At 43.5% G+C, this 10,798-nt stretch overlaps 1 protein-coding gene across 2 annotated transcripts; it reads right to left on the bottom strand.

Moving 5' to 3' along the window:
* Positions 1-648: 648 nt before the first annotated feature.
* On the bottom strand, positions 649-4,648 carry aoc2 (amine oxidase copper containing 2). Of its 2 annotated transcripts, none has more exons than XM_070438832.1 (4): positions 4,516-4,648; positions 1,920-2,205; positions 1,680-1,812; positions 649-1,554 (listed from the first exon to the last, which is right to left on the bottom strand). In XM_070438832.1, the coding sequence occupies exons 2-4, from the start codon at positions 2,174-2,176 to the stop codon at positions 1,270-1,272; spliced, it is 675 nt and encodes a 224-aa protein (XP_070294933.1). In that variant the 5' UTR covers positions 2,177-2,205; positions 4,516-4,648; the 3' UTR covers positions 649-1,269. The 2 variants fall into 2 exon arrangements, with proteins under 2 accessions (XP_070294933.1, XP_023993263.1); XM_024137495.2 differs by lacking the exon at positions 4,516-4,648 and adding an exon at positions 2,423-4,071.
* Positions 4,649-10,798: the final 6,150 nt, after the last annotated feature.

Raw genomic sequence — 10,798 nt, 5'->3', positions numbered from 1 at the left:
AGAGGCACTTAGCACCGGAGCAGAAATCCATCACTCCAGAATGTGGACAAAGTTCAGCGTAAGAGGCCTCTTCGCTGCATGGACATTCCTTCAAATATTTACGATGGCCAGGGAGAGGAGGTCATTTTCAGGTCACCTTTTGTAAGGATTGGAGGCTGCGCCAAGATATGTTACAAAATCTGTGGGTTATCCAACGGGGGAAATTACAGACTCGCAATGGCCTTAAAAAATGGCAAAATCTTGTGCAACAAACCCCCCAGAAATGCACGTTTACAGGAAATAAATTGCAGTGCTGTTTAAATTTGTTACCCTATTGTACTGTGAAAAAAAATCTAAGTTAATTCTTATCCAGGCTGTATCACAACCGGCCGTGATTGTCCCATAGGGTGGTGCACAGTTGGCCCAGCGTCGTCCGGGTTTGGCCGGTGTAGGCCATCATTGTAAATAAGAATTTGTTCTTAACTGACTTGCCTAGTTAAATAAAGGTTAAAAAAAAGTTATCAATGTATTAAAATACATTACAACAAGAACTTCCGTTCCCATGAAGTGAGGAGGGGTGGGGAGTTCATTCACCCACTTTGATCTGGTCTCTGCAGACACCATGGGGAGTAGAAAGACTGAAAAAACAGGAAACAGCTGAGGTCCAGCCCATTTTAAACAAATATTTTTATTTTTATTGGGAGAGACAACTAGACAGATTCTTTCTTATGTGTAAGGTAAAAACATAAACAAAACAATCAACGGAGAGTTTCGGCTTCCTCCTCATACAGAGAGTGGTCAGACGAAAGTGAATTGAAAAGCCTCAGTGCAGTGATAAAGTATTMAAATCAGCAGATATAAACCTATACTGTATTGAGTTGAATATATACAGTGAGTGTACCATTTAGAGGGTTAATGGGCAAGACAAAAGATTTAAGTGCTGTTGAWCAGGGTATGATAGCAGGTGCCAGGCACACTGGCCTGAGTGTGTCAAGAACGGCAACACCGCTGGAGTCTTCCACTCTCAACAGTTTCCCGTGTGTATCAAGAATGGTCCACCACCCAAAGACATCCAGCCAACTTGAAACAACTGTGGGAAGCATTGGAGTCAATTTGGGCCAGCATCCCTGTGGAACACTTTTGACAACTTGTAGAGTCCATGCTAAGTTAGAAATCCAATGTTGTTTCTTAGTTATTTCAAATGTTGTCTTGGGCAAGATTCACATTTTCACAGGTGTTTAAGTGTTTAGCGCAGAGCACACTCAGGATTGGGACTGGGGACTTTTTTTTTCACTCTTCAAACTTTATGGTCCCTTCAAACCCACTGTAGGTGAAGGGTTCAATGACTGGGCTGCATGCGTCTTCAGCCAAGCAGGCCATCTTGTTATTTTCACAGTTTCCCTCTGACCCTGGACTGATGTACACCCCGTCTGGAGAGTGAATAGACGGGTCCTCGTCAAAGTAGTTATGTGGTCTCAGGATCACTCCGCCTCCATTTCCAACGGTAACTGTGTTGGGGATGTCCTCAGCGTGAGGAATGTGGAGGAAGCCGGTGGTTACCCAGGCAACCAGGTCCTAGACGAAAAAGCACTAATTCGGTGACTACCAAACCTTCATTTATCAATGACCTGAAAATGTGCAAATCTCGAGAGAGGGGTCAAATATATGTAAGGACAATGGYCATAAGATCAAAAACATACCTGGTTCTCAATGCTCTCATCATCCTCAATGTACTTGCTGAAGTCCACTGCTGGTGTCCACATGTTGTTCTGACTGTACAGGCTACTGCTGGTCTGTTCTGAGTCTTTGTGCTTAGTGATGGCCACTTTATACCTGTCAAATAAAATAGCAAAAGTTGGTCAAACTGCTTTGCCTTTGGTCTACCTGTAACCTATGTTTTGGGAATTAGGACCTTAGGAGGAGAGAGGAGGGAGCCTCACCTAGCCCAAGACATGGACTTCTCCTCTGGCTCCGTCTCTGGAAGGCTGTCACCGGTGAAGCTGACCACCTGGAGGCGGTAGGAGCGTTGGTGGCCCCAGCGGTTGGTGCGGTTGCTTGCGATGTGAAGGTAGCGTGGCGTCTTGGTGTCGTAGCGGAGAGCAGCCTCCTTCTCAGTCTTTAGCTGGGCCTCCACCAGCTGAGGAACCATGGCATAGCGCTCCGGCATCCAGGGTAAAGACACATTCATAAACTTCATGTCCTTGGTCTGGAATACATTCTCAACCCCTGTGGTACAGAAACCCAATTCAAAATTCTAATTATTGGATCATGTTATAATCCTATCATTGAAATGAAAGATAACTTGCAGAGACATGTCCAGCACCAATGTAACCAACTGGGGTTAAAACCAGGTCTTCAGTGGCCACAAGACATTTAAAACATTTACAACTGTGCTTGACCTTTCATCGGTTCATACTAGGCCAAATGCATTGTTCACACTTACCCAACACGTCCAGGTCAACTTTGAAGTTGATGAAATGAGTGTGGATGTTCCCAATAGTATTTTCTGCCACCTGGTGTCCGTATTTGAGATTGCCATCAACATTGAAAGATGACGATATGTATCCAGTGGCATGCACTTTGGTCTCAACAGAGCCGCTCTGGTAAAAAATGAAGTCCCACAAGTAGTCATAGTTACCTATGGCCGTAATGGTCCTAAAAACTAAGGCACTGTTAACCATGCCTCCATAACTATTGCTGAAAAAGTCCGAGAAGTGTCTTCTGAGAGGACGGCCTGTATTGTGCTCAAAAAGGCAAATTGAATTCCTGAATCTATGAGGTGCACTGACGTCAATGTATCGGAAAGTGTCGATGTAGGTTGCAGCGTACGGACAATCCACGCCTCGAACGAGCTCGTGCGCAAAGCGCCCTATTCCGATACTAGAGTCCAAAAACTTAGTCAGAATCATGCCGGGTGTGATGGAACCATACACTGACATTGCCTCTTGAACACTAACCTCATAAGCTATCCTTTCCCCCTTGAAACGAACGTCAAAAACTCTCATACCGGTGAGGGAACTCAGACCAAACGCAAAACTCCATTCGAGATACATAACATGATTATTCTTGACACTGAAGCGTTTACCTTGCGCGTAAAACTGCTGAGGGCTTAAACCGGTGGGTTTAATTTTAGGTTTGAGTGATGCATAGTTCTGGACAGGTTTATACACAATTTTAGTCACTTTTCCATCATCATATTGTTTTATAAGATCCTCCACACTGTCAAAGTACTGTCCGTTATAAAGTAATCTCTTCACACTCCAAAGAGACGCGTTGGTGCTTTCGTGGTTGATTAAAACTTCCAAACCTACAGGGTGGATGTACATCCCACTCAAATCACGAAAGAAAGATATCCATGTCTGTCTCTCTCCTGATTTGACACCCCGAGGCATGCCTTCGAAACAATTCAGGGTTTTCTCTTTACTGACATCAAAACTTTCTTTCACAATTTTACCAAGTTTTGTAAATACCTCTTCATTAATAAACTTGAAAATAAGTGCATATTCACCAATGGTGACCGTACGCGCATTGATGGGCAACTCTTCTTTATAYCTCTCAACGGTGACATCGCGGTGATAAGTCGGGTTGGGGAGAGGTCCCACCACATATTCTTTAATGTGCCCAAGGGTGCCATAGAAAACCACCGCAGTCGCCTCTCTCACCGGCTTGGGCTTATTGTTATCTAGGTAGCCAAGCGCATCTGCTTTCCTTGGCAACAAAACATCAATTAAGAAGAGAAAATTCCCTGAAGGCTTTGTAAGCGSATTGACAGAAATATCCAAGTCTTTCTGATTACTCATATAGTCGCGGACTTGGAGATATTCCTCGGCGGACAGGTCAGCAAACACCGCGCTGCGTTCATTGTGTTTGCCCTTGAAAACATGATGCGGCTTCGAGGAGCATTTGGGCAGCCTACCTGAGTAAAGACATACAATGACAATATTCGCTATTACTGAGATCAGGCCAAGGAGTATCAATATCCATTTAACTAACGAAGTCATTCTCAAAACCACCATCTAAACACCATGGGGTGTTCTGGATAGAGGAGGCGATTGCGAGCATGAAATAAGATTAGGCGCGCAAGTGAATTTCGGATGAGCTACACCCGTCCGTCCCTCGTCCCACCCCCATGCAGCACCCTCCAGAAATCCAAAGTTCTCCCATACGTTGAATAAAGTTATGCAATTGCCGGGATTTAATCCAATAGTTTTTGGATAAAGGCCAACATTCCTCCTGCGTAAAGTGTATTTTACGCACATACTGTGGAAAGGGTTGTGCGTTCCTGTCAAATAAATACTTGTTCAAGGGACTTCGTTATGTTGATATATTTTTTTTAATATATTTTTATTTGTACATGTAGGCCTAGATTAAATTAAATGTGTAACTATTTTTACACAAAATGTGGTTTGCAAGAGCATCGTCTTCTTGAAGTTGAAATACACTATAATGGTTATTTTAGTTGGGAAGCCTCTATAAACCAGGCATCACGCGCAGACAAAACAACTGATGGTGTTGCTTTTGTTGTTTTTCACTAACCTGGGTCTCACTGCACTGTCGAAGTGAAAAAACGCCGTCYTGATTTGTCTGTTGCCGCCCGCAGTGTTTCCTGAACCCTGGTGGGAATAGTTTTCCGTTTCGGAACGCAGCCAACATTCTCTTCCCAACATTTGATGTAAGTGGAAAGCCACAAGTCTTGGCAGCCTTCCGAAAGTCCTCAGTTTGAAGTAGGTTTATAGTGTATAGCGCTCCTCACTTTTTCTTTCTGAGGCAAGCCGTAAAAGGAGTTCTCATATTCTAACCAACACAGCTATAACTCTTAGTTGCTACATCCATTTTTGGATATAGGCTATACATGAATGATATAGCCTATACCCATTGATTCTTGAAGAATACGCTAAGTTATAAATGCCTCATGAGCTAGTTCAACTGTCGTAGACCTACCCCATCAGAACCCAAAATATAAGCTTGTTTTACACCAATGTTTGTAAACAATGTAGGCCTAGATGAAATGTAAACGAACAATGTATACCCTCAAAACATGGCTAGCAGAGACAATTTTGTATTAGCAACTGATAATAATGAGCTTATATGGTATTAAAGTTAAGGGACATCACCCTGTGCTGTGTGAACCATAGTAGGGAGAAAAAGGGCAAACACCATCTTGAGAACTGAGTGTGTTACTTGCAAATTACTGTAAGTGTATRCTCCAGGTTGCAATCCTTATTAAAAAAACTAACCTCTGATCAAATAAGTTTCCTGTGGTCTCTTGTACGAACAAAGGGCAGAAATCCCTTACAACTGTTTGCATCTGAGTGATTGAAGCAGGGAGAACAGGGCATGGCTGGGGTCCCTGATGATCATCTTGGCCTTCCTGCGACACCTGGTGTTGTCCTGTAGGGYAGGCAGTGTGCACCCAATGGTGAATTTGACTGCACATATCACCCTCTGAAGCGCCTTACGGTCCGTGGCGGTGGAGTTGCCGTAAGTGATGCAGCCCGACAGTATGCTCTCGATGATGCACACTGTGGAGGGCCCTTCGGTACAGGCCAAATTTCTTCTGCATCCTGAGGTTGAAGAGTCACTGTCGTGCCTTCTTCWCGYGTCCGTGTGGTTAAACCATTTCAGCTTCWCTGAGATGTGTACACCAAGCAATTTTAAGTTATTGACTGTCTCCACGGCGGCCCCGTTGATGAGAATGGGGGCGTGTCCAGCCTGGTTCCTCCTGATGTCCACAATCAGCTCCTTTGTTTTTCTAACATTGAGGGAGAGGTTGTTTACCTGGCACCACGCCRTCAGAGTGCCTTCCTCCTACATGTAAACTCTCTCGTCGTTGTTGGTAATCAGGCCTACTACTGTCGTGTTGTCAGCAAACTTGCTGATGGAGTTGGRACTGTGTGAGCCTATGCAGTYGTGTGTATACAGGGAATACAGGAGGGGACTGAGGACGCACCCTTGTGGGGCCCCTGTGTTGAGAATCAGTGTCGACGAGGTAATGTTGCCTACCTTCACCACCTGGGGATGTCCCGTCAGGAGGCCAAGGACCCAGTTGCATAGGGAGGAGTTCAGACCCAGGGCCGTGAGCTTTGTAATGAGCTTATAGGGCACTATGGTATTGAAGACCGAGCTGTAGTCGATGAACAGCATCCTCACATATGCATTCCTTTTGTCCAGGTGGCTAAGGSCAGTGTGCAGTGCAATGGTGATTGCGTCGTCCGTGGATCTGTCAGGGCGGTAGGCGAATTGGAGAGAGTCGAGTGTGTCAGGGAGGGAGGAGRTGATATGGTCTTTGACTAGCCTCTTTAAGTACTTCATGATAACAGAAGTGAGTGCTACTGGTCGATAGTCATTCAGTTCAGTTACTTTCCCTTTCTTGGGCACAGGGATGATAGTGGACATCTTGAAGCAGGTGGGTATAGCGGCCTGACCTAGGGAGAGAAAATGTCAGAGAAGACAACAGCCAGTTGGTCTGCACATGCTCTGAGGGCAGGGCTAGCAATGCCGTCTGAGCCGGCAGCCTTGTGAGGGTTAACACATATGTCCTCAGTGGAGACTGGGTGTGTAGCCCACGTTGTCATCGGAGCCCTCCTCGGCAGCTTAGGCTCATTGTGCTCGAATCATGAGAAAAAGGTGTTTAGCTGGTCCGGTAGTGGGGCGTTGGTGACCGCGATATGGATGGCTTTCTTTTTTATGCTTCAATGAAGGAATCTAGCTTTAATTTCAGGATGAACTGGTRTATTTGGATACATTTTATTCCCCATATTCTATTGATCCAATACAACAACACAATTCATAATTATAAAATATATATGTTTTGCTTAGGKCCCCCAAAACGCTAGGCTGYATGTGTGGGTATYGATGTGGGTATGGAGACCTGCGAGCCACTGGGGCCCCTCGTGATGATTTCAGATTTTTTGTTGTGGCTCCCACCCCCACCCTGACCTATACATTTTCCAGCCTTTGACCTTCCTGCCATTCGACTTAGATTTACTGAGATATGTTTCTATAATTCACTCATTTATTCCTGGCCAGTGCACGAGCTGCGTGGCCCACTCATTGTCATTCTCCKATGAGTCCTCTCTCCCTTGTGACAACTTTCAGATGTTGAATTCCAGGGAAACACAACAATTTGCATCTCAGGAGGAACTCCGATAAGTTGTAGCAAATTCAATGTCTGTTTATACAAGAAAACCAAGAATTGTAGATCACTTTGACTATACCGGCCTATCTGCAGAACTATGTGGATATTTGATTTGTTAAATACACATTCATATATCTAGCTACATTATCTATATTATAATATGCTAAGCATTCTAAGCTGCAGGAGGATCCCATTCTACAATTTCATGCCAATTTTCTTAATTTTAGGCTCAAATGAAGTCGATTTAGAAATGGATATGAAAACAGCTTCACTTGAACCTGATTGGTCAACTTCCCTAGCCCTCCTGCATCAGTAGTGGCACTAACTTTGCCCACTCAGAGGGCTGTAAGAAAACTCAATCAGTCACCAAAGACATGGGATAAAAGGCAGACACTCAGTTGGTGAGGCATAAAWATTGCACCATTCCTGTTAGTAGAGACCATGAAGAGCAGGGATACGAAAATAAATAGTTAAAATGTAAAAAGGCTAAAAAGCACAAAATTTTAAAAATGTGCTCCGCCAGGCGGTTTGATACACTATATATAAGTATGTGKACACCTCTTCAAATTAGTGAATTTGGCTATTTCAGCCACACCCGTTGCTGACAGGTGTATAAAATAGAGCACAGAGCCATGCAACTGCCATAGACAAACATTGGCAGTAGAATGGCCTTACTGAAGTGCTCAGTGACTTTCAACGTGCTGACATCATAGGATGCGACCTTTCAACAAGTCAGTTTGTCAAATTTATGCCCTGCTAAAGCTGCCCCAATCAACTGTAAGTGTCGTTATTGTGAAGTGGAAATGTAAGGAGCAACAACAGCTCAGGTGCGAAGTGGTAGGCCACACAAGCTCACAGAACAGGACTGCTGAGTGCTGAAGTGCATATCGCATAAACGTTTTCTTTCCTCGGTTACAACACTCACTTCCGAGTTCCAAACTGCCTCTGGAAACAACGTCAGCACAATAACTGTTCGTCGGGAGCTTCATGAAATGAGTTTCCATGGTCATGCAGCCGCACCAAGATTATGATCACCATGYGCAATGCCAAGCATCGGCTGGAGTGGCGTAAAGCTTGCCACCATTGGACTCTGGAGCAGTGGAAACGCGTTCTCTGGAGTGATGAATCACACTTCACCATCTTTTAGTCTGACGGATGAATCCGGGTTTGACGGATGCCAGGAGAACGCTACGTGCCGAATGCATAGTGCCGACTGTAAAGTTTGGTGGAGGAGGAATAATGGTCTGAGGCTGTTTTTCATGGTTCGTGCTAGTTCCAGTCTAGGGAAATSTAAACACGACAGCATACAATGACATTCTAGACGATTCTGTGCTTCCAACTTTGTGGCAAAAGTTTGGGAAAGGCCTTTTTCTGTTTCAGCATGACAATGCCCCTGTGCACAAAGCGAAGTCCATACAGAAATGGTTTGTTGAGATCAGTGTGGAAGAACCTGACTGGTCTGCACAGAGCCCTGACCTCAACCCCATCGAACACCTTTGGGATGAATTGGAACGCCAACTGCGAGCCAGGCCTAATCACCCAACATCAGTGCCCGACCTCACTAATGCTCTGAATGGAAGAAAGTCCCTGCAGCAATGTTCCAACATCTAGTGGAAAGCCTTCCCAGAAGAGTGGAGGCTGTTATAGTAGCAATGGGGGGGACCAACTCCATATTAATACCTATGATTTTGGAATGAGATGTTCGAGGAGCAGGTGTCCACATACTTTGTCATGTAGTGTATATGACATTGTTATTTTTGACACTGAGGCGTTTACCTTGAACATAATATAGTTGGGAGCCTGTCCCAGCGTCATATTGTTGTTTAAGATCCAGCACACTATTGAAGTACCGGCCGTGATGAAGCAACTTCCTCACACGCCATTGAAACTGATTTGTGCTCTCGTGATTGAGTTGAAATTCAAATCCTATAGGGTGAACATACAACCCCTCATAATTACGACGGAACCCTCTGTCCCTGACTTGACTCCACGATGCATACTCTCGTAAGAGGCAAGGGGCATAACACCAAAATTCAAATTTAGCAATCTACCAAACCCTGAAAATAACTAAACAACTGAGATTAAAAGTGTGTAAAGTGTAACTCGGTTTTATACCTCTCAAACGTGAMATCTCGATGGTAAGTAGGGTTGGGAAGAGGTCCCACCAAATATTATTTAATCAGTGGTGTAAAGTACTTAAGTAAAAATACGTTAAAGTTCTACTTAAGTAGTTTTTTGGTGTGTATATGACAACTTTTACTTCACTACATTCCTAAAGAAAATCATGTAGTTTTTACTCTATACATTTTCCCTGACATCCAAAAGTACTCGTTACATTTTGAATGCTAAGCAGAACAGGAAAGTGGTCCAATTCACGCACTTCTCAAGAGATCATTCCTGGCGGACTCACTAAACACAAACGCTCCAGGGGCACACAGTGTTCGAGTGTGCCCCTGGCTATTCTTTAATTTTAAAAACAAAAAAATGGTGCAGTCTGGTTTGCTTAATAAAAGGAATGTGAAATTATTTATGATTGTACTTTTACATTTAATACTTACGTATATTTTATCAATTACATTTACTTTCGATACTTAATTATATTTAAAACCAAATGCTTTTAGACTTTGACTCAAGTAGTATTTTACTGGGTGACTTTCACTTTCCTTGAGTAATTTTCTATTAAGGTACAGTATCTTTAYATTTACTCAAGTATGACAATTGGGTACTTTGCCACCACTGTCTTTAATGTACCCAAGGGTGCCATGGAAAACCTCCCTCCTCGGCTCTCTCACMGGCTTGGGTCCATTGTCATCCAGGTAGAGCAGCGTATCCACTTTCTTTGGCAGAGAAAGGTTGATTAATTTTAAAGTAATCATCAAAAGGCATAGTTTGTGGATAGTACGAAATGTTTATGTCTGGAATTGTGCTCATGTAGTTGCGTACTTGACAATATTCCTCAGCTGATGGGTCAGCAAAAACAACGCTGCGATTGTTGTGTTCACCCGTTATAGAGTGGAGAGGTTGAGCAAGGAATTGTTGCCCTGCTGTCACATCTCTCGTATTAAGCCATATTAGAACAATGTTCCCCATCACTGAGGCAATGCCAAGGACTATCAATATCCATTTGACTAACGAATACATTCCTTGAGCGACCATTTTGCAGGSGAGGTCTGAAGAAAGCGGTAAAGGAACGATTGTCAGTTGTACATATTATGAGAGGTGCACATCTTATCTGAGATGACCAGCCCACACCAACCATTYCCTTTAAGAGTTCATTAACAACATTCACATCACAGGATTGCATTTACAGCTGTATGGGATGTATTGGAACATTGTTCAGGTCAGGATCAGATGTAACCCCTGACAAGGCTTACCTTTAAGAACCAACTGTATCAAATATAAGAGCACAATAAATCTTAGCAGGCACTAATGCTACTCTAAACGACCACTGTTCTGTATAMAGTCATGTCATGTGCCGATGACTCACCGTCTCTCTAAACTCTCACTATATACGAACATTTCATATCACATCCGTGACCAGGGTTGGGGAGTTATTACAAAAAACTGATTACAAAAAAGCTAACCAATCAGTTATTTTACCAGCAAAAATATTGTAAACAGATTAGATACTTWAAAAAATAGATTATTATTTAAAATCCAATTTTATTGGTCACATACACG

This window comes from Salvelinus sp. IW2-2015, unplaced genomic scaffold (assembly GCF_002910315.2).
Source record: "Salvelinus sp. IW2-2015 unplaced genomic scaffold, ASM291031v2 Un_scaffold1216, whole genome shotgun sequence".
Classification (NCBI taxonomy): Eukaryota; Metazoa; Chordata; class Actinopteri; order Salmoniformes; family Salmonidae; genus Salvelinus; species Salvelinus sp. IW2-2015.
The sequence above is the reverse complement of the archived record's forward strand: the minus strand, read 5'-3'. Positions and strand labels throughout refer to the sequence as shown.